The sequence below is a fragment of the Anser brachyrhynchus genome, assembly GCF_964034855.1.
Source record: "Anser brachyrhynchus genome assembly, chromosome: 4".
NCBI lineage: Eukaryota > Metazoa > Chordata > Aves > Anseriformes > Anatidae > Anser > Anser brachyrhynchus.
Genome location: NC_137698.1, coordinates 43,023,275 through 43,047,461, shown reverse-complemented (window position 1 = coordinate 43,047,461; position 24,187 = coordinate 43,023,275). Strand labels below are relative to the sequence as shown.

Genomic DNA, 24,187 nt, shown 5'->3' with positions numbered 1-24,187 from the left:
TTAATAAAAGTTGCCATAGACATTGCAAGCTATGCATCACTGAGTGCCATTCATTACTAAACAGATTCCTGTTTACTAGTGCAGACTTCTCTCTCCTTTCTACATAATATGAATTGTCTTCTCTGCCTTGGTTAGCAGACCCATAATGATTTAGTTCTCTCTACCTTGCCCCACGGTATCTGTTTAGACACACTTTTGCTAAACGTGCTGGTTGTGTTGGGGAGAATTTAGTCCAACTGCTGCATTTATACTACATGTTATATATGTTTTAGCTACAGAAGCGTGTATTCCCCGAGTGTCTCAAGAAAGTTACTTGTATATCAGAACTCCAGAGTTAAATCTGCTATCCAAGTGAAAAATCTAGGAGGATGCATGTAGTCCTGTAACATACACATCCACTCACTTGCAAAATCCATGCTGCATAACCAAGGAGAATAAAATGCTTATGCAGTACGTAATTGTAGAATATGGCCAATCTAATATACATTAGAAATGTAACTCAGTGTATCTCTGTTGTCACACATTCTTATACAGGAAATGACATGTTTATTTGCTTGTGCTATTTGGTGACAAATCTTTTTTTTCTCCATGCTTTTTTTCCTCCGTGCTTTTTTTCTTCTCTCTTATGTTTCTGCAGGGAGAGACTGTAACAGTTTGTTCTCTATCTTAGCTTTCAGGTTGCTTTATTTCTTGTAAAATTACAGGAATTTAGAAAACAATTTATTTTATATGTATGATATGAACAGGGGGTTCCAAAATTATCTTAGATCATCCACATCTGCAAATTTTTTTTTCCTGGAAAAAAAAGAGGAAATTTCTGCTATATAAGCTTTAGTGAAGATCTTTTTATTTGTGTATTCTTTGGAGAATACAAATGTCAGTTGCTTGTTGGGCAGAAAGCCATTTATATCTTAACTGGGGAAAAAGCTGAGAGGTTGGTTAGTTTGTTGACTGCCAACAGTGTAGCTGACATTTCTGTTTGCAAAACTGGCTCTACTTCAATTAGAGTCAGCTTGTTTATATAGCCCAAGGAGTTTGTCATGGTGGGTTTAGGTTCTTTTCATTAGTAGCACATTTATGTCGTGAACTTCAGTGGCTAGTACAATATTCTTTAAAGCAAAGTATTTTTAGTAAAACTTGAGTTAACTAACACCTCCTGAAGTAAGAGAAATGCGAAAGCATAGAGCAGTTTCAGCAGAACAGAGATAATGTATGAGAAAGTGCTGAAGAATTCCATAGAAACAAAAACCAAATGTATCGTGAAAAAGATTTGTCTAATAACTCAGTTGGATATAGTAGCTTGCCAGATTTCTGTGTTGTCTCTAGCCTTCGAGGAGTAGTCACTAGGCCTCATGTTTTAAACCATGCTGGAATAAGTGACATCTCCTTTATATACAGAACAGTGGGTTCAGGAGGCGCAGGCTAGCAGAGAAATTTTAGACTCAAAGAGGGAAATGCAGAACAATTGAAGAATATTTCTTTAATGAATTGAGGCGTTCCTGATACCTGATACTGCAATTTTTCTCCATTCACTTTGTACATGTGAATCCTAATCTCCTCAGATTAGCAAGATAAAGTGAACTATCTATTAGTGAATATGCTGATATTGTAAATTAACGTGTTGGAAGAGTCTATTAAGATGTTTAAATATTTCAGATGGAAATTGACACAGCACTGAGCGATCTTGAAGCAGCTGACTTTGCAGAACTGGTAAACATTTGTCTTTGTTATTTACATTGCACAGTATCTCTTTACCTTGCCCATATTCAGTAGCTTAAAAAAGCACTAACTACAAACTCATCCATGTTTTGTAATGAAGTGGGAGTCAAAGTACACTGCATTATTCTTGTTTTAAGACAGATCAATTTTACCCATTTTTATCCTGAATTTTTCTCTATGGTTAATGTTATGATATTGTAATCCACTAGGATTAGTCACTGAAAAAACATGATTTACTATAATTTAAGCCCATGGGATGTTTACAAGAACACTCTAATTTCAACATAACTGTTGTTTGTTGTTCCCCCTTTTTTTTTTTATAGAAACTGTCTCCTTCCCAAGCAATTGAGAATAAAACTCAATGTTTCTATGGAGCTCAGAGAACTTGAGTTACCAGTTTCAATAAAACAATTACAAGTTATGCATACTTTTAACATTCATAAAGAAGAAGATAGTAATTTACTTGAGTATATGCTCTTTAATTGCTCTATAGTTTGGTGAGATGTAAACAGACTGAATTTTCAATTTTTACTTTTGAAAGAGCTTTCTTAAAATCACATTCCAGAATAATTATTTGTATTTTAAAATTATTATGATACACCTAATAAAGAATATAATTTTAAAATATCAGGTGTGAAGAACAGTTGCTTGATCATAAATATGTGTATATATATATGTATGTATAAATATATGTATATATGTATATAATATAAATATATATATAAATAACAATTAGGGACATACATGTTCTTCATTACTGAAGATAGCTAAAGATGCTTAAAGCTTAAAATACAAGTTAGGCAAATGTACAGTCAATCTTTCAAAAGAATAAAAAACAAAATCTGGATGAATGTTTACAGAAAAGGATGTTTAGGTTCTATTTTATTGCAAAGAAACTGATTGCACCCAATAATTTAAAATACTCTTGACTCCATATAAAGTTAGTCTTATTTCTCTGAGACCAATGGGCATCTAAACTAAAAGATTAATGATAGGTGTATTTGGGGTAAAATTGCAAATACTGGATAAAAAATGCTTTGACTTGGAAGTTTTGCTCTAGGAGGGCCTCTGGTGTCAGTAGCTATGCTTCAGTTACTTTGCTGTTAAGAATTGTGAGAATTAGCATATCCTACAAAAATACTTTATGAAAACATATCCACTGGATAGAAAACCTGAGCATCTTACCTTGAGCTGAAAATTGTTAGCGAAAACTGTAGTGACATGAAAATATATAATGGAGGCTAAAAACTTTGTATTTCTCTTAACTGTTCAAAATACTGTTATTAATGCCTTTCTGATGCCCTAATGATACAAGCGGTCAAAATACTATATAAGACTGATTACAGTTGATTGGAATTAAATGTTTTACTTGTATTCACTCAAAAATTCTGAACTAAAATCCATGCCTTTGTTCACAGTCTGAAGATTACTACGACATGAGAAGATTATATGTGATTATGGGCTCTTGTCTCTTCTACAAGGTAGTATTACTGATTAAGGCCTAGAGATTAAGAAAATACAACTTCTAGAAATCTAACCCAGTCACGGAGTAACTCTTTTCAGAACCTTACAAATAGGAGAAATATGTGATTACTTTAAGTGTAACTTTAATGACACAAAACTCAAACACCATAACAACAAAAAAAGATTTCATGAAGTGAAATGTACTCTATGATCAATAAGAACAAAATATTTGTTTGAAGTTGTCTTACGTAAATTCTGTCATATGACCTGTGGATTGAAGAAAGGCAGTAGTATGAGATGAAAATCACACTTGAATTGATTCAGTATGATATTCTAACAGGATCTTTTTGTGGGGGCATTGCCATTATTTATTAGAGACAACAGCTTCTCTATTTTTAATGGATCTTCAAATCAAAGACTTGAAAATTTGGTTCAACAGCTTTTTTCACTTCAACCTTATTTATAAATTTATTTTACTAAATATAGATAATGTATTTGACAATATAAACAAAGATAACAGCCGTTTTCTTTAAGGAAACTTATCGTCATGCAATTGATCTTTATGCCAGTAGCATTACGAGAGTAAACTGTCAGCATAATTTTTTTAAATAGTTTTGTCAGCACATTTCTTACTGAATACGCTTCCTTTTCTGTGTTTAATTAAGGGTTACTTGATCGGTAATCACTTGCCAAAGGAAGATCTTATTGATATAGGTTTATATAGCCGGCACTATTGTCTGTTACCCTTGGCAGCAGAACAGAAGATTGGTCAGTTAGTGATATGGCGGGAGGTATTTCCACAGCATCACATCCAGCCATGCGAAGTGTCAAGTTTTACAGGATACAGAGAACCTGAAGCAAGATACTTCTTATTGATAGTTGGCTTGGTAAGTTAAAACCTGCAGTATGCCCCTTCCCCTGTGTTCTGTGTTGGTGTTGTGTATTGTCTGTTGTTTAGTAAGATCATAAATTTACATGTGTTAATTTAGTAATTTTAGAAAATACTCATATTATAGCTGTTCATGGGATAGAATTTCTCAGGTAGTACAATTATTTGTATGTTTGTAAAGCTTGCAAATTCTAATAATTCTCGTTACCTTTTCTACTTTCTTACTTCACTTGAAAATGTTTTTACTTTTATGATCCTGTATTTTCAGATAACTCACTTCAGATATTTTTTTTTAATGTGTTGTGGGTTCCTTTTGCCTTTTTTTAAAGGCAAGTATCTAATGAGTGTGTAAATCATACTTTTTTTTTTTGTTTGCGTGTTAACTTAGATAACATGTAAGGAGAAGGATCTCCTTGGACGTGATTTGATTAGAAAAAAAAAAAAAACTCCTCTGGGGAGGAGGAGGGACTGCTGAATATTGTGCTGGTTTTTGTCCAAGTATCTGATAAGATATAATGCAGTACATGCTATATTTGAAATCAGAGGCTAATGTTGCTACCTCCATGTTTACAGAGACACTTCATGCTGTGTGTTCTGCTAGAGGCAGGAGGCTGTGCATCAAAAGCCATTGGGAATCCAGGACCAGACTGTATATATGTAGATCAGGTCAAAGCCACTATACTTCAGCTGGAAGGAATAGATGCCAGCATAGAGGAAAGGCTAGATTCTCCTTCCATTCCACCTTTATCTTGTGCAGACTGGTTCCTTCCTGCAACACGTGACAAACTGGAGAGCTTGACCACCTCACCCATCCTAAGCAAGATACAAAATGCTTCCAAAACAGTAACTACTCCAGCAAGCAAAAGGACCCTGTTTGGTGACTCTTCCTTAACAACACGTAAGCCGAGTCCTACAAGAAGCAGTGGAGTACCTGACCATGGCAATGAAGGTCCTGCAGAAGATGAAAGCAGTAATCCACAAGCTGTAGCCGATCAGGTCTGAGAACAGGGACAAAGCAAATTGTTTAAGGTTCTGCTGGGCTTTGGGGAGGTGGCAATTCTTACAAAAACTCACTAACTTAAGACAAACAAACAAGGAAAAAAAATTTCAAGAGTTCCTAAATTAAGTAGAAAATACTGCTGTCTTGGGAAGCTTTGTGTCAGCCTTACAGCCGTCACGTTTTTTATTTTGATCATTATCACTTCTAAATATTTGGGTTTTGGATGACTAAATTGGGCACAGCTGTGTTGGAATCAGCAGAAGTAATCGGAGAATATCCCCGAAATAATAATGGTGTAAACAAAAGTGATTATGACAACTTGCTGTACAGTTGTACAACTGTTTCTAATCAATTTCAGCCTAAAATAGACTAAAATACATTTATGTTAGTTGATGCAACTGAGCCTTTTAAAAAGCATTATTTTTTTTTCTTTTAAATAGGTGATTTCCTGGTTTGATTTTGTTCTTTCCTTACCTTTATTTTGTCTGTTAGTTCATCTATCTATTTGTTTTTCAGGTCACTAGAAAAAAGCATACCCTACCAAATCCATTTAATTTAGGAAACCCTAAAAAGAACTTGTCAGAGAAGGATATAGAACTCTTTAATGCTATCAAGTAAGTAATTGTTTTCTATTAAATATTTGATTTTTAAGGTCATACATGCATGGATTTTTGAAGATGCACAGATCACAGAAGTTCTTGCATAATTTTATTCTAACTAAAATTTTGCTATGCAAGCTCTTAATGGAGTATAAATTAGAAGAGAAGACTTTCTCAAGAATATTTCAGTAAAATGTGTCCATTTCATATAATTGTATAACCTTAGAAGTTCAAATAAATGAGTTTTTGGCACACATACACTTTGTGTGTCCCTGGTGCCACTAAGCACAAAGGACATTGAAGCCATGACCTTCCTTGTTTCTAGCTGTTGCTTGTGACGATGCAGTCTGATCTGGTGTTTTGTTTGAGTGCTAAAGAAAGCTTTCCTTTTCTTCAAAGCTTTTATTTCTCCTTTCCCTTTTCTTTTTTGATGAGAAGCTTTGAGATTGCAAGCAGAATATCTAACTAGTAACATACTTCCTTGAAAAATACGTATTTGAGTATAAACAGTCCAAATTAGCAGATGTCCTTGGTATAAAAATAAGCACCTTTCAAATGTCTCCTTTTCTGTACTCCGTTGTAGTTACCAGAAAAGACAGATCTGTTTAAAGGGAAAAAAAATGTACGTTGTTTAACTGAAATTTCATACAAATTTATTTGAATATTAAGTGAATTCTCCTATTTTTTAAGGTTGACATCTGGTCCTGAGAATACCCTCTTCCACTATTTATCTTTGGAAACAATGCAAGGAATCTTTATTACTCCAACTCACAAGGAAGTAGCACAGCTCGGTGGCTCCATCCACCCGCAGTTAATCGAGAATTTTCATCGTTGCTGCCTTTCAATTCGCTCAGTTTTTCAGCAGTCCATGAAAAAAGAAGTATGAAAGCTTTATCTTACTTCAGTTTTACTCTATTTACATTCTCAACTCAGTATTTCAAGATTGTTTTCACTTCATTATTTAAAAAAAAGTTCACTGGCAGGTGACTCTTTGTGTGGTAGTTTGTAACGCACCTGACACTTTCACTGTTACGGGAAGGTTCTTTCTCAGAGCATCCAACCATGTGTGCATGTAATTATAGTGTGTCCCCCCAGCCATGCAATCAAAGTAAATACTCCATGTATCCAGTATAGTATTTTCTTTTTCTGTTTGATGTTAGAACTCTAACTTAGCAAAAAGTTTCAAATACTGGGTTTAAGAGCTGTAAGAAGTAGAGTGAAAAGGGTCTTTTTTTAGTCATATTATTTCTATAAGGAAACTTCACCCTGGCAGGAAAAGGAGATGTAGGCCCTCTGTTTTTCACAGAAAATGTTTGATATGAACAGTGATAGTGCAGTCTCCCCTCAGTGCCCGGTCAGTGTGTCTTAGCACTGACCTGAAGAGGTCCTCTCTGAAGCTGAGAGGGTGTTCATTCTGGGTTTTTGGTCTCTGTGCTACCCGAGATCGCTTAGACACTTGCCAGACACTAATGTCTCTAGTAGTTTGCCCACACTGACATCTGCCTAGAAGATGACTGGCCGTAATGATTAATTCCTCTTAATTATGCTGCTAAATCATCTCTTGGATTTTAGATCATGTGGGATGGCAGAATAGGTGAGGGTTTTTTTCTCTCTACAAAGATACCGATTCAGGCTTTGCTCTAGACTTAGGCTGAAGCCCAGTGGCAGCTGCCAGAGATTTATGTGGGGTACTTGGAAAAAAAAAATAGATATGATGCCAGCAGTTGTCCTGCCTTGATTTTGGTTGCAACTTTCTGTTTTCTTCAAATGATCCATCCAAAGTAAAACAGTAATAGTAATGCAGAAATCTAAGTAATAGGTATTAGAATCAATTTGAGACACTCAGAACAGACATTTTGTGTTCAATGCACTTTTTGTTTTTCTAGAAGTCTGGTTTGTTAATTGTGCAGTTGATTTTTACTGGCATGAGCCAAATTAGGGTAACGTTTCATCCCTGATAATTTTGCCATCTATTTAATCCATATGAAAAAGAGAAATAATTAAATATAAGTGGAATGACATATACCAGTTGCAATTTCTTAGGTCCTAAAGTGACAATCCAAGTGTGTTAAATGAGAAATGGGGAATAACAGTACAAATTGAATGAATGCCATTTGGAAATATCAGTATAATTTCTCTTCATGTTTTCTTTAAGTTACTGAAGAAGTCAATTCTGGTTAGACTGTGTCTCGTAAATCATCTGGGATTTTTTATTTATTTAAGTGTTAGAAAAACGGATTAATTTGGATTGTTCTGTCAACTTCCTATGACACTGAGGTTTGGCTGAATGGGACATTGGCAATGGGTCTTGTGTTTTGGGCGCTTCTGTCAGGAGATCTGGAAACCCTAAAGGAAGCAGAGAGAATACACAAATATGTCTTATGATCAAATTGCCTTCATTTACAACTGTTACAAATGTTAAATGGACAATTTACAATTCAAACCAAAAATACAAATGAAATATGAAAAATAAATAAACCATTCAACTGTTAGGTATAGCTCATAAAAACTGAAGAACTCATGCTTAAAAGTGAAAACTTGTGTTTTGGCAACAGGTATCAGCATACGCTTTTCTGGGTTCTTTGGGGCAGCTGTGTTCATTCTGCCCTGAAAGTCAAAAATAATTAAACACATGCTGCAGAACAAAGTTTCTCTTAGAGAAAAATCTACGAATCTCCTGTAAGCCAGCTTGGTAACAAAAAGAATTAAGAGTATTTTGACTCTACAAATTGGGAGTAGATTTTGTTGGTTTCAACAATTAAGGCTGAAACTGCCTGGTTGCATTAGAGCATGAGGAAAATGTAAAAGAATGAATAGAAGTTTTCTGTGTTCATAGGGCATGACAAAAAAAAACAAGGACAAAAAAATACACTATCATACTGTTTATTCTTTGACATCACATCAGGTAAATATTGTTATGGTTTGGGATTTAGGAAATTGCAGCAATTATGAAAAATTATTGTAATTAGTAATAAGCTTTAGTAACTTTTTGAGAACTGAAAATTTACCATTTCTAAATATGCACAAAAATGTTGAGGAAAAAAAAGTTGAAATTAAGCAAAAATAAGTTCTGTAGTTTTAAACCCTATAATATATATGCCTGGATCTAACAGGCAGCTCTGGTCTAATTTTCTTCATCATCATATTTTCTTACATTTAAAATCACAAGGAAAGAATTCTTTATGCACATAAAAGTACAGAAGTAAATCATGTCCACACTTCCATCCAGTATCCCATCTTAATACGTTCTTTTTCTTTAGTATTTTCAGTATGCATGTTAAGACATGCTGAAATTTAAACAAATGTCCACTTGGAAATTGCATGGTAGCAACCCCATTTTTTTGTTGAGGAAAAATCATTAGACTGCATTCTAACATATTCTTTAAATCTCTTCAGTAGCAGCATTAGCAAGAACAGGTTTTACATTTTATAATATTACATACTAAAGATGCAGTATTGTCATCTATTCTGAAATTTCTTCTACTGCGTGTAGTAATTCAGAATATACTTTATGAATTTAATCCAAAGCATGCTTAGGGAAATCTAAAAGACATTTGTTCAGGCAAATATTAGCCATTTTGTTTTCCAAGTGCTAAGGTTCATTTTTCTTTAACATTTTGAGAGACAGCATAGTTGTGGTACCGTGATCATCTTTTCTCTTCTAGACACTCCCCACATTTTCAATATCATAGGCAGGTTAAGATATGTTGGTTTACGCTTCTGCATGTGGCAGACAAGTTCCCTATGTATGTTTTATTGGTTTTTTTTAGCCTCCAAGAAAGCCTTTTCTTTCCTCTCAGAAGCTACTGATTGGAACATTGGCATGGTTGCAATGGAACCAGAGATGCCTCCTCTTAACAGTTCTCTTAAAAACAGATTTGTTTTGAAGGGATTTCGACGCATTCCCATAATCTCATCTCACTTCTCATGCTTCAAAAGGAAAAAAAGATACAAAGCTTGTTTTTTCATTATGTAGACATATACAAAAGAGTAATAAACATCCTTTGACTTCAGGGGGAGAAGAGTTGGACAAGTGACAAACCCTTTCAAAATTTTTCCTCTGCTTATCTCAGTGTCTGTTCTGGTCTTTTTCCCTTCCCATTTCTGGTAAAAAGAAAAGTAGCTTTATTGGACTTACAGAACCGTTGAGCACCAAGACAGAGCAAAGTAGATTTGTGCATGCAATTTGATCCTTACTAAACGGGTACCAGGGGTTCAGTTCCACACCTGGAACTCTTACAAGTTTTGTTTGAAAGCTCTACATAAAGCATAGCCCTCAAAAAAAATAAAATCAACAAAACAAAAAAAATGTACATTATGCACTTACACTAAGTATAAGCAAGAAAATGCTCTGCGCAAAGTACTTCAACTGTTTGCTTAAAAAAAAAATCCCCTGCCTGACCAAGTTTATTGAATAGGCTTTTACTATCGCAATTCTTAATTAGGAAGGCAAACAAAGAAAGGGAGATGAGAGGTTAAACTGTTTAACACACTGTTTTTAATGAAGCTGTATTATCTCAAATGTCTTTGAGAGAATGTTTTTCAGAGAGAGGAAAAAAAAAAAAAGGATTATGCTATACAACCTCCTAATTGCATGACAATGAGGGAAAAAAAAAAAAGACTGTTTATGCCAAAGTAACAAAATTGTGGAGAAAAGAATCATATAAGCAAAATAGTTCTCTTCTAAATCTGGCTTTTTGAAAGCAATATCATTCAGCAGCTTCCTGAAGAAAGCATGTTATAGTTATATTTGCTAGTAATTTACGTAAAAAATTAATTCTTTACTAACACTTCACCTTTTTATTTTTTTTTTAAAGAAGAAGAAGAAAGGCAGCAAGATTTCAGAATTTAGTACAGCAGATGAAGACCTAGATCTGATAAGAGAACATGGAGTTTTGTTTGAATGCTCTCCTGACAACTGGACTGATCAAAAGAAACCACCACCAACAATGAGTTACTGGGTTGTGGGGTAAGTTTAAAGACAAATGTATCTATTTCTCCCCAGATTTCCCATTTTGAATGTGCCCCTGTACTCTTTAGGAAAAAATTTAACTGTAGCAAATCACAGAAATACTCAAGCGGACTCTGATGAGGTAGCTTTGATTTGGGATCTAGGAAGCTGCATTACTGTGATGTCCCATCTGGTGTTAAACGTAAATGTTGTTAACTTGGGAGCAGCATGATAGTGTGTTAACGCCACAGAGCTGGCACAAGGCACAGCACTGCACCGTGCTGCTCTGTGCTCTGCAAACATGCTAAAGTGCTGTAATCATACTCTGAGTTTGCTTTCAAAGTTCTGCCATTACCACAAATCACAATCCGTTTGCTATGATGTCACTTAAGTGATTTTCGTAATGACATATATTATTATTGCTACATAGCTAAACCTTATTTGCCTGACAGAACAGCATTTTGCCCTAGGTATTAAATAGTAATAGTAAGATTTTAAAAAAAATAATTAAGTGTAATGAGAAAATAGCATGTATCATCACTTGACAATTGAGAACGTAGCAACTCTTATAATTGTTTTAAGCCTAGGCCAGTAAGCCAGTAGCCACCACTTCTTATGTGTTGTTCTGTCCTTTACTGACCATATTTCGTGATGTCTACTTTGTATCCGCATTAAGCAGACAGTCATGTCAAGATTAGTCAGTCAGCAGGATTTTGCCTTCTTTTCTGGATTTATCTTCTGTCTTCGGTATTCCTACTAGAAAATAGAAAGAAAAATGCAAATGATGAAGTGAAAGCTATACTTTCACCATATGAAATAATAACTCAGTATGGCTAGGGTGTGAAAGGAAGATAAATGATTATGATTCATTAAATTATGATTATTGGTTAGTTCAACTATTGCACAAATAGGAAAGTCTTTGAAATGGGCAAAATATATTTTGAATATGGCATAAGAACTTTTTTTTTACTATAATGAGAAGAAATGTCATCCACAGGTAATGATTTTGGCCAGGAATAATAATGTAGAAATTCTCTACCAGAGCTTTTTTTGAACTTGTTTGCCTTCAAGTCAGATGTTTAAAAGCAAAACAAAAACGACTGAATCACACAGTGGATTGTACATAACTACAGTTCATTTGCTAATAAGCGCTATCCTGTGGCTGGAAAAATTAAGAACCCGGCAAACGTTGAGGCTGCTGTTGATATCTTTTAAGTAATAACAATAATCTTTCAGTCTCTGCATTATCGGATAATGTGTTACATCTGGGGCAATGCATTAATATTTACAGAGCTATATGCTACATTATAATGCTATGCAGAGTTATGCACAAGTATATTAAGAGCTTTCCTATTTAGTTCTTTCCCTTGAAGACTGTGTTAGAGTGACATATGTAGGAATGTACAGGCCAGGCTGTGTGAAGTCTAAAAATGAGTAAATATGTAAATACTGGAGCTTGTTCCCAAGTAATCTGATTGCAGCTTGTAGTCCCGAAAGTTGGATTACTGCAAACACAACAGCACCATTGACATACATACTAAAAACCTGAAGACTGGTTTTCAGGTAGTCTTGAGAAAACTGAACAGAAATTGTGGCTTTAAGAATCTAATATATGAAATCAGTAAGATAATGCAGGAGAGCCACAGCAATTTGCCAGCAGTTTTACACAGCAATTGTTCTTAACGTCATACTGAAACCGTAAGATTATAACCATAATGTATTGAACAGTCAAAAAGAAAAAGCTCACACCTATGATTTCTTATTTTTATGTGTTTTGTTGTTGTTTTTCAGGAGACTCTTCCTGCATCCAAAGCCTCAGGAGTTTTATGTCTGTTTTCATGACTCAGTCACAGAAGTTGCTGTTGAACTGGCCTTTAAACTGTCCTTTGGTTTAGCTACATAGATGAGCTTCATGAATATTCAGCCATCCTTGTCGTCTTTTTAAAGTACTTAAGTATAACGAGAAAATAACTCAACTGTGGTATCCACCTATAGCATATCTTTGAAATGCTTTTAAGAAAGTAAATCAACATTGTGGTATGACACAGGTGAAACTTCAGAGATGATTCCAATGACCTCATCAATTGAATACTTAAGAAGTTTTCAGAGAACCAAAGTTCTTATTTTTATATAGTGCCAAATTATTTATCCCAATTGTAACTTTATTATATGAAAACCTCACATAATTTGTACGTTCACTGCTGTTCAGTGTACAGTATTCAATGTAAAATGATGAGTTGATATCCTCAAAGTGCTCTGTGAATATTTGGCACTCACCGATGAGGAAAAATATATTTACCCATTAATGAAGATTTTGTACCTCTAAGGGCATAAAAAATACTGAAATGTATTCAGTAACATGTTAATCAACACAGAAAAATCTTTTAGCAGATTAACGGCCTTTAGCCACACAAAACTGATGTCTTACAATTTTTGCCAGTATAGTCTGCTGCACACTCAAGGCCTATAGCGTGAGTGATGTTTTACTTGATTTCATGATTTTTATTGTAAATAACACATTTGTTAAAAAACAGTTTTGAAGGCACAAAAAAGAGGTGCAGAGGGTGATATTTTTGTTTTTGCATGGATAGCTACTTTGTATTATAATCATAATTTCTTAATAAAAATGTTTATTTTTCAAAGTCCAGTACAGTGCTACTCTATTTTTTAACATATTTTCTCTTTTGTTCATTTGAACAGTGTTTGTTTAGCTAAGTCTTCTACAACTTACCACTGGATATTAAAAAAATAATTTAGCTTACATCAGTACAAGGCAAGAGAAGGCAAAATACTTGCAAAATCAGAAGTCTTCTGCAGAATTCAGCTTTCCTACAAATTGTTGAAAGGTTTGTAGTTTATAGACTAGCTGCTCCTAAAGCTTTCTGTACTAAAGGTTTAGTTTAAAATGTATGATTTTGGGCCATTTTTACCCCTAGCCAGCACACTTAGATTTGGCCATCTGCATAGTGTCTCATCACATTCCATGTCAACAGTGCATTTTTTTTTCCTTTCTGCTACTTCTACTTGCTTTTCCTAAGTGTTTTCCATAAAATGCATGACTAAAATTGCATTTTAAACAATGGGATCAAAAAAATAAAATTAAGTCTTTAGAAAAGTAAATTCAGTTCCATAGGCTCTCATGATCAAATCCTTTGATCTTGTTTTAACAAGTAAATTGCACTGTTTAGACTAATTCTAAAATAATCAATCAAACGCTTTTGACTGTTCACTCCCTACAAGTGATTCACAGCTTGGCTTGAATCATTCAACAGTTGCTTTAATTCCAAGCAGTTGAAGTCTTAGGCCTGAAGTTTAAGCATGTGATGGAAGGTTTTATAAATCAGCCTTCTCCAGAATTTATGGTCCCTTGATGAGAAATAGTGTGTCAGTTTGAGATGTACAGAGCTGAATTGCATAAATAGTGCTTTTACATTTATGTTGCCCATCTGTAAATTAAGTGATACGAGATTTACTGTTTGGGAAATTAAAAAAAAAAAAAAAAAAAGAAAAAAGGGAACAGTATGGGCAATACTTTAAAAAACACCTTTAAAAAGTCTAAAATAGGAAGGCTTTGAATATTGTTTCTTCGTAGATGGTAAAAGGAATACAGAAAAGCAGGCCATCATTATAAACAATGGAAACAAAGACTTAAGCCTAATTAATTTTGCTAACTTATTAAAAGATTTTCTTTCTAGGTTACTTGGCTGCCAGAGTAGTGGGCTAAACTCTGTTGACTTGGTTGGGCTAAGTCAATGCAAAAAAAGACAGTATGAATATGTAGGTATGTGTGGAGAAAAGGGGAACTGAAGGAAAGAGGCTCCTTCAGCAGCAACCAGCTATTTAGGTTAGCTTGCTCCTTCACAGGAAACCCCATCTTAAAAAGAATTAAGGGCATCTATCAGAATATGGTACAACTTTTATACTCGGTGTAGTTCAGCAATAAGATGTTGCAAAATCTGCCTTAATCTTGTTGATACTACACTTAAGGAGACTCTTAACGGTTAATTTGTTCCCCAGCTGAGCATAGACTTGATTTTGTAGATTTTTAAGAGATGCTTAAAAAGAGCCCCAAAGGATAGGACTTAATTTCCTACAGAACACAGATTTTTATGAGCTTTGATACAAATCTTGTAGTATAGTAACTTGAAGGAAGATTATAGCTGTGAATCGTGGTGTATGGAATTAATGTTTAAAGGAACAGATATGGAGAAGCTACTAAAGGAGTTGAACTGGCAGTGTTAAAGTTCAGAAGAAATGTATTTATTTTGTGTTTAAATTATGACTTACAAGAATTATTGGCAAGGCAACGTGTACCAAAAATCAGTGGAGTATCTGGGTTAAAATGACTAATTTCAAGGGAATGCAAGCAATAAAATCACTTTAAAAACATTAATGATTAAAAATGACTGAATAAATATGGTACTTCATGCCTTTGTTAGTAATAAAGTTTGTAGACATAGGGGTGGTAAAGCAATGAAAGAAAATACTTTCTTGCTATCAGCAGTTCTAGCAGGAATTGACGCTTATGAACTGTAACAGAATGGGTATAAATAACATACTAAATTGTGTTTTGACTTAGTATATATGATGTTCATTAACACACAGTTCAATGTAATCAGCAAATATTCTGGCTTAAACCATTTGTTAGTTGTTCTTTTTTCCTGGTTTCTTGTGGGAGAGGGGCCAGTTTCCACAGCTTACAGAACCTTCTGGAAAGTTCCCCAAGTTTCTGTGAAGCTTGCTGACTGCAGTTCAGGGATGGAGACTATTTAGGAATAAGATTTTTTGATCTTTGTCCGATTGTGTTTAATATAAGGATAGCTGTAGGTACATGTAGCAGTGCATCGTTCACTCTTCCAGCTTTTGATTCCCAGGTGCAGTCTGTCTGTGTCCCTTACATGTTCTGACAGCTGATCACCAAATTGGCCTGAATGATGTGTTTAGGTTGGATATTAGGAAGAACTTCTTTACCGAAAGGGTTGTTAGGCATTGGAACGGGCTGCCCAGGGAAGTGGTTGAGTCACCATCCCTGGAGGTCTTTAAAAGACGTTTAGATGTAGAGCTTAGTGATATGGTTTAGTGGAGGACTTGTTAGTGTTAGGTCGGAGGTTGGACTGGGTGATCTTGGAGGTCTCTTCCAACCTAGATGATTCTGTGATTCTGTAACAGGCCTTTTGGTTAACTTTCCCCCCGGCAGCCAATGGGGGAAAAATCTGCCACAGTGTCCACTGAGGGCCTGGATTTCAGTGCTCCAGAAAGGTGGCAGAAACAACCAGCCATCAAGGGAGGGCACTGCCACCCCCCTGCCCCTCGAGGCCGTTAATGGTGGGGTGAAGCCACGCAGCCACCACTAGGCATTGCCACCTGCCCAGGGGCCATGTGCATACAGAGGCCAGGTCTTTGTGGCCGCAGAGGGTACGGGGTGGAGGTGGGCACCATGGCAGCCCCACAGGGTGGGGGGCTGTTCGACCCCTTGTCCTTCGCAAAGGACCTGCTGGCCGGCGGCGTGGCGGCCGCCATCTCCAAGATGGCCGTGGTGCCTGTCGAGCGAGTGAAGCCGTTGCTGCAGGTGCAGGCCTCATCCAAGCAGATCCAGGCGGACCAGCAGTACAAGGGCATGATCGACTGCTTTGTGCACATCTCCAGGGAGCAAGGTATAGAGCCCAGGAAACAAAAGCTTTTAGAAACACCTCTGTGTCGACAGCAACGGAGAAGCCATCGTGGGCTGCATCACGGGCTGCTGGTGTTCAGAGTGGCATTACCTGAGAGGGTGAGTTTGCCATGGGAGTTCCCCCAGGATTTCTGTTTTTTCAGAAAAGGAGTGAAACCTGCAGCCACTGAGTGGTGGTGCATTCATGTGACATAGTAGCAAAATTGTGCTCAGTGGTTGTGGACAGTGTGAAACATCTTTAATGTTTTCCTTCTGATAGTTTTTCAGAGCACTGCTTGTATTTGACATCCCCATGTTGATGCATATGAAAGAGTACTTGAAGTAAGAAATGAACACTTAGTTTTGACTTTTCTGGAGTCAAAGGAGTCTTTACCTTCGCCAATAATAACAAGATATTTGAATGAAGAGCATGGCTGCACATTACAGAGATGGCTGTCATCACTGCTTGCCCAAATCTAACAGCACTGATGAGAGCCAGCCGCAGTGCAGGTGCAATGTCTGTGAGCATCTCTGCATATGCTTCTTCTCATGATTCCCATAACATCTGTTTCTGCATTAGCTCCTCAGCTGCATTTAACGTCTTAGTGCATTTCTCTTAGTATCCAAAGGAATTATTTTCTTCCTTTAGAAACAGGATGTAATTACAAAAGCCCTATGAAGTTTCTCATATGTGTATAAACCATTTAGTCATTGCTTTAATATGGTGTCTGAGCACCCCCTGTGGAAGCTAAAATGCATAGGCAGGCTACTTCAAGGAAACAGTTTCTACACAGGTGAAATGTTAGCCTGTTTCCAGACTGCAGTTTACATCAGTATCCTTAGTCTTATAAATTTTTGAAGTGAGGAAGTTGAAAATGTTTCCCATTTCTCAGCATTATTGCTGTTTGTCTTGTAGTTACAGATTTTCTTGTGCTAACACGTGCATCCGTTGGGAAGTGTCAGAATAAATCCAAAAGCCCATAAAATAAATGACCTGAAAAGGAATATTTTTGGCCTTTGTTACAGCTCATACCAAAATAGAAACAGTGGAAGGAAAGTTGTGTGATAGCCTTGGTGTACTGTAAACTGTGGAAATGTATTTTAATAATCCATTTCTTTTCCTGTAGGATTTCTCAGCTTCTGGCATGGCAATTTGGTAAACATTATATGATATTTTCCAACACAGGCTCTAAACTTTGCCTTTAAGAACAAGTACAAACCAATTCGTATGTCCAAAGTGGATAAAGAACAACAGGTAAATAATCTATTGTCTATTAGTTCTGTTTGATAAATTAACTAGATCTGGCCAAGCACTGAGCAGTTCTTTCTCTCATGGTTGGTAATTCTTGGTAACATGTTGATAGATTTTGTAATGAGTGTTTTTAAAGTGTGCGTGGCTTACTGCGTAGATTATTCTTGAGGTAATTAAATTTGTTTCGATCTTCATTGATTAACAACCTCATAAGGTGTGTGTAAGTGCTTATAACTGCAGTCAAAATTTTCAAAGTTTTGTTCAGGACATACAGTTATTTCAAAATTAATCATTTTAAGTATTTTGTTGTATATTCAAAATCTTGGACTCAGGCACCTATGTTTCAGGGCTTTGTCAAAAATCCCAGTCATATTTTCACAGTTATGATTGCACAGTCAGGGACTCTAATCTCAAAAATATTTATGTTCATGTGTAATCTCACTCATGAAATTACAGCTGTTTTTATTTTCATGCATAAAATTCTTGGGTTGTGTCCCTCAAGCAGAAGTCTGTCTTTATCTGTCTTCTTACTTCTCTTTGCATTATTTTCTTGATAATTGTTACTATGCAACTGCCAGAAAAAGCTTTTGGTATTACAGTGCAAGTTTTGTACAAAAGGAGCAGGAAAAGGAATGGAACAATTTTAGGTTATGGTTCAAAAAGCAAATTGGGTTATGCTGCCTAATTTTGCAATTTTATATACTTGAAGAAGAACGTTCTTTAACTTGGATGGATTTTTGTGAAGAGACAAGAGGTCAGCACCCAGGAAATTAATTACAAGAAATACAGATCTTGGAATGCAAAGTGTTCATACTGGAATTTGGAAAATTACATAAAATTCATTCATATCAGAATGGAAAATAAGTTCTTTATCTCTAGTTTTTTCATGTGGAAATAGCTGAAAATCTGCTTTATTTGTGTCTTTTTTAGGTTATCTGTTTTAGAATTTCTTTGGTTAGGTTTTCATAATTTAAACAAAAGTCCAATGATCTGTCATTTCTCTTGTTGACAGTTTTTTCTGCAATGCCAGGAACTGTACTTGCCACAGGCTTTCCTGGTGTTTCTTACCAAGAAGAATGTTGTCAGTCGTTAATGTTGGATTAATCTCTCTGTATTGCATGCAAATTCTTAAGCTGTCCTTTTTCATCTGCAATTTCTTCATATGTAAAGAGTTTATGGTTGCTGTTTTCTTTCTTTTCTTAACAGTGCAAAAAGTAAAACATGCATGATGTAAATAACAGTGTTTATAGTTCTTCAAATCTCCTTTCCGCCTCCTGGAAACGTTTCCAGATGGCCTACATGTGTATGTGCTTGTGACTCAAATTTTAGAAACATTCCTTGAATAGCATTCAAGATTAATTTCTTTAGAAGCATATTTAACAAAGTAGCATATACATTATTAAAGCTCAGGGTCTTGGGATGCTTTCTTAACGTGCTTTGTGCAGGATAGGAAATCGAGAAGAGAGTATGGTTGCATGCGTGATTTTTTGCTTTCTGGATTATCTTTTAAAAAAAAAAATACTTTAGCTTGTGGAAAGTAAAGTGCAAAGGAACCTCTTATGAAGAACGCCAGCTGTATCTACATGCCAGACACTGTTTGTATAGAAGGTAATACAGGCACAGTCAATCATCTTGAAATTGCAGCTTGCCCCTTCTGCTTGCTACTCAAGTGAGCAACAGTTTGTGTTGGCTGAATTCATATTTTCAGGATACCTTCAGTACAATAATGTGCATGGTTTGAGAGTTTGAAGTAAGATTGGTTTATTACTTGCTGAGTTTTCACCTGTCGAGAATCCTGTAAATGAGAAAAATGTACAGATATAAAAAGTGGATTCTTTTGTTTAACTATATCACAGCTTATGGCTAGTGTTCTGCTGTGGGGAAAAGCTGAAATGAGTGGTACTTACCACATATTTGAGTAACAATGTGTGGGGAGAAAGTGTAAGCATGGTATTAGCGGGAGAAATCTCAGGGAGAGGGTTAGAGAATTCTTACTGGAGTATTTTGATGAATTAGGGCAAAAATTAAGTGATAGTTATTTGGCATGAAAGCGTTTCAGCAGCTGGGTACCAGTATCTGTTTGACTTTTCCTTTAGGTTTATATTTACTGGAACGAGTAGTCTCCATCAGAACTAATAACCTGTCTCTTCATCCATCCACAGTTTTGTACATTTTCTTAATGTTTTGTTCATAAGTGGAGGAAATAATTATTCTTCATACTATTTTGATATGTTAAATGTTTCAGTCATAGTACATAACGGTGTGCGTGAATTTATTTTATATTAGGTGCTTCTGAGCTTCCAGGGACTCGGTGACTGTATTGTTAAAATTGCAAAGACAGATGGACTTCCTGGCCTGTACCAGGGTTTTGGCATTTCAGTACAGGGAATCATTGTATGCTGAGCCTCATATTTTGGACGTTACGATACCATTAAGATAGCTCTTATGAATCAAAATGCATGTTTTAAATCTGTATCATTTAAAATATTAATTCATTATGAACTAATGAAAGTGTTAGCTATAGCTTTTGTCTTTACAGTTATGCATGTTCAACAGAGTATATTACTGAAGAGCCAAGTCATTTTACGGTAGGATTAACAACAACAATGGAATTATTTGCTATCTGCTAGATTGGGCGTGCATTTTGGAGACCTAGTACAGGGTTACGTTTTTGTTTTATTTTGCAGGGATTATTGCCAAATCCAAAACAAACTCCACTCATTCTTTCCTTTTTCATTGCTCAAGTTGTGACTATGTTCTCAGGAATGCTGTCATATCTGTTTGACACTGTCAGGAGACGCATGATGATGCAGGTATGATCTAGCTTACAGTTCTTTTCTGGAAATTACTAGATCTTTGAAACTTGGCATGCTAATTGGAGTGCTGTATAGCCTTACAGCATGTGAGACTATTCAGAAAAAGAAGGGGAAACAGCTCCAGAAAGAAAAGAAGATAGATCTGAAATAATGGCATTGCAGGAATCTGGCTAAAAATATGTTCAGTTAACAGCTTGATGAGAGATTTTAGTAGAAAAGTGAGATCTGTTTTCTTTCTCCTACTCAGATGCTTGGTATTTGGATTAAGATGGGTCTGTGGGTAGAATAATATGCTTTATTAGTCCAGCTAATACAGTTGGAAGACTAGGCTTTGTGGCATACAGATATTCTTCACGTGTGAAATAGAATCAATGTTCTGCAAAGCTCAGTATATGCTGGGAATTATAGGAAAGTGTATTTTTAGCTATCTTGTTGCTAGTTATTAGGTGATTTTACTAGGCAGTTAAGTAGCATTTGAAGTACATTTAATAAAGTATGTTCTAACCATCAAGAGCATCTTTGCATGTGAAATAAAAAACAAAAATGATCGGGACCTTGTTCCCTGCATCACTGAGAAAGTTTTGCCATCTGATGACAAAAAGGAGATGCTAGTTCCAAAGACGTGTCTCTAAGTGAGGTTTCAGGTGTATCTTCTTTTCTCTCTGTACTCCAGAAAATGAAAAGAAAATTAGAACAAATGTTGGCATAGTTGTTTTCAAAATACTCCAGGAGATACTTAGCTTCTTATGTAATGCCTGCATACCTCTGGTAATCTGTCCTAAAGCTGTCCCAAATAACAGAAATCCTTGAAGCTTATAGTGGACAAACACTATTAGAAAGCACTTCTTCCTTACAAACTAAATATGGTTTAACTGTCTTCAGATTCTGCTTTCTCTGCTTAGTGAGCAGTCAGCCTACAGTTAGTACTTCTGAATATGAACAGCACTATGTTTCCCAAGGCTGGCCTTACCAAAAAATTGCATGTATTTCTGGTAGTTAACCTACTGCTGGGATAGAGAATAGTATCAAGATTATTAAAAATGTAAAATACATGAAATAAGATAATGGTTTTACTAGCACACAGGAAACAACATAAGATGATTTGGATATGTTGTGGATATGTAGGTATGTATGTACTTCAGGTGGTGTCCGTGTTTTGTTTACATAGTTTTGAAACCTCAGGTACAAATAAAGCTGCTGTTCAGTATGATTTTTATGGTGGTGAAATTACCATTCATACAGAATCAATTTCATATTGTGACACTCATTCTGATCCAAGAGGAAGCCCCGGATTAAATATAGCACTTTCTGTTTCTTCAGTTAAAAGTGTATTTGCTAGCTGTGGTAACTTTCTGAAATAATGAGTACAGTACAGTTACTGCGTTCAGTAAAGTTGATTTCTGTCAGCTAGATAGTAATAACCGTTACCACATATCCTTTAATTTGCATATATTCATGTAGAGTTAGAATAAAATATTCCAATGCTTTCTAGCTTTATTACTATGCTTGCTTTTTTTTTTTGTGAATGCTCATCATTGATTTATTTCCTGCATTTCTTATATTCAGGAAATCGATAGTGATCTCATACTTTGATGAGAGTCTAGAAGAGACCAGAAGCTTACCTAGGTATAGCAAGTGGATTTGACTTTAAAAGTAACTAATTTCTTAGTAACTAAGGTCAAATAATTTACATTAAGTAAATATATATATATATATAACGTTATATATATATATATATATATACACACACACACACAGTGTTTTGTTTCCAGTAGAATTTCACATAAAGATGTCAGCTTTAGATTCATCTCTCAAAAAAATGTGTATTATGTTTTTGGGAGTGAAGACAAAACTGGTGTCAGTTCCTAATACACTCCCCAAGACAGACCGCAGTTCCAAACCCGAAATGGTTTGACAATTCACCAAGCACATCCACAAGAAAGCACTCTGTCAGAACAGTCGTGTTACTCTGAGCTATCTGAGAGATCTGTTGCAGTCATTATGCTGGGTTCCACAGCGGGCGATTGCATTTCCCAAGTGCTTTGCCGTGGAGAGCACAATGGTCTGATACTCCTGTGGGCTGTCTTTGCTACACTGTTGAATTTTTAAAAATTTAAGAATTGCCACAATTTCCACTTGTACTGCACTTAGAAAAAGGCAAAGGGAGGGTTCAGTACTTGAGCACCAACTTGTACAGAAACAATAATGCACATGCTTGTGAACATTCACTGCTCCTCATCCCTTCTTTCCTTCACCTGTAAGCACTTGGGGCAGGTTTTAGTCAGTGTGGTGCCGAGGTCTCTAACAAATCTTCCTTTTTGCTTTGTTTTCTTTTGTTCAAAACCACGGTGGGCTAGATTAAAAACTGTACTGTGTGCTCTGTTTTAGCTTTCTTATGTTTTTACATTATTGTGCTAGTCAAAACCTTAACATCTTTTTAAACGCCCTGGAAAACAGCTGATGGATGGGCTATTGATTAGTAATCTGAACTGAAAATCTACTTGCTATAAAAAATGTTTCAGTGTTACTAAAGGAAACAAAAAAGCTGTAGAAGTTTTAATAACATTTAAACGTTTCAGAGCACCTTTAGGATTAGGATTTAATTCTTAAGCCTTCTGCTTGCCCAGTAAAGCTTAAAAGAAGCATCAGAGGAAGGATCACAGCCTTCCTAAATTTAGCAATTGCAACCTGATAACAGAGCATTACGTCAGGTAAATAGTTAAAAGATCTCTTCTTTGCTGTACGTGAAACAAGAGGAAAATGTTCCTTAGTGTCCTTTACTGAAGAAAAACAGATTTTGCTAAGCATCTAAGATTTTCTCAGTAGAGAGCAGTAATGATTTGCGTGCAGAGTGGGGAGACAATGTCAATATAAAAGAACCCTTGACAGCTTTATGGAAATACAGCAGCAAGAGGGGCTTAATGCTGTTTTTCATGGAGCATTCTCCAATATCCTTTGTGGAGCAGGAGGAGCCCTAGTGCTAGTTCTTTATGACTAAATTAAGGAAATTTTCCATCTTGATGCTTCAGACTGTTCATCAGGATCTGATGAGAACAGTGAATGAACACCTGTCTTGGCCACAATGTTCATGATAGAATTGTCATTGAATGTTTTTAGTTTAAGAGTATTACTTGTATAACATTTAAGAAACCATTTCGATGTTTTTCCGCGTCTGCTTATATTAAATAATTTGATTTGATTTAGGGAACTAAAGAGCACTGTTTTCATTTCATTCAAGCAATTAATCCAAGAAAATACCTTGTTTAAAATTCTCAGCGTAGCCATGACATTGATACGGATGTTACAGGTCTAGACTTTAAGCTTGTGGCAGGTACTTGAACACGTTGTGGTGACAGCAGTTCACCTGGCCTGTCAGCCCAGTGTGTGTGTACGTAACAGCTTGCTCCAGCATCAGCCACAGTAAAAGGAAAGCCTGGTTCTAAGCTGTTGATGTGTTTCAGGGTCAGTTAAGGCACGAGGCAAAACGACAACTACAGATTTTTTATTATCATTTTAAATCTGCACTAAGAAATACAGCAGCTCCCTTCTCTTTAAAGCCTCGCGCGCTGACCTCCAACCCATACCCCAAACCAAGCACCTAGAGCCTTGACCCAAACCACGCCGTGCGTTATTTTTCAAGGACACGTTAAGAAGTCCAGGAATCTCCTCAGTAACGAGGAGTAACCTACATCACCCTGTCAGTCACCCTGTCCCTCAGGTGAGCTCTCCCCCCCCCCGAAGCCGCCGGCCCCTTTAAGGCTCCCGTGGGCGCGCCCCGCCGCAGTGCTGACGCGCGGGCGGGGGGCGGTGCCGCGCCTCCTCCCCCCTCCCCTTTCCTTTCCAGATC

The 24,187-nt window shown here is 36.1% G+C and overlaps 2 protein-coding genes across 5 annotated transcripts in view; both read left to right on the top strand.

The window, feature by feature from the left end:
• The window catches only part of INTU (inturned planar cell polarity protein), a 49,321-nt gene extending 36,052 nt beyond the window's left edge, over positions 1–13,269 (top strand). For 3 of the 4 annotated variants that reach the window (XM_080588851.1, XM_080588853.1, XM_080588854.1), the window contains exons 9-16: positions 1,657–1,710; positions 3,138–3,200; positions 3,849–4,070; positions 4,646–5,068; positions 5,589–5,686; positions 6,362–6,551; positions 10,489–10,640; positions 12,414–13,269. In XM_080588851.1, coding sequence (XP_080444977.1) covers positions 1,657–1,710; positions 3,138–3,200; positions 3,849–4,070; positions 4,646–5,068; positions 5,589–5,686; positions 6,362–6,551; positions 10,489–10,640; positions 12,414–12,525 — 1,314 coding nt within the window. In that variant the 3' untranslated portion in view covers positions 12,526–13,269. The remainder of the gene's footprint in view (positions 1–1,656; positions 1,711–3,137; positions 3,201–3,848; positions 4,071–4,645; positions 5,069–5,588; positions 5,687–6,361; positions 6,552–10,488; positions 10,641–12,413) is intronic. The other variant, XM_080588852.1, reaches the window with a different exon arrangement.
• A 132-nt stretch (positions 13,270–13,401) lies between these two features.
• SLC25A31 (solute carrier family 25 member 31) lies at positions 13,402–24,163 on the top strand. The gene is made up of 3 exons (XM_080588856.1): positions 13,402–16,392; positions 17,459–17,527; positions 20,212–24,163. The coding sequence occupies exons 1-3, from the start codon at positions 16,000–16,002 to the stop codon at positions 20,341–20,343; spliced, it is 594 nt and encodes a 197-aa protein (XP_080444982.1). The 5' UTR covers positions 13,402–15,999; the 3' UTR covers positions 20,344–24,163.
• Positions 24,164–24,187: the final 24 nt, after the last annotated feature.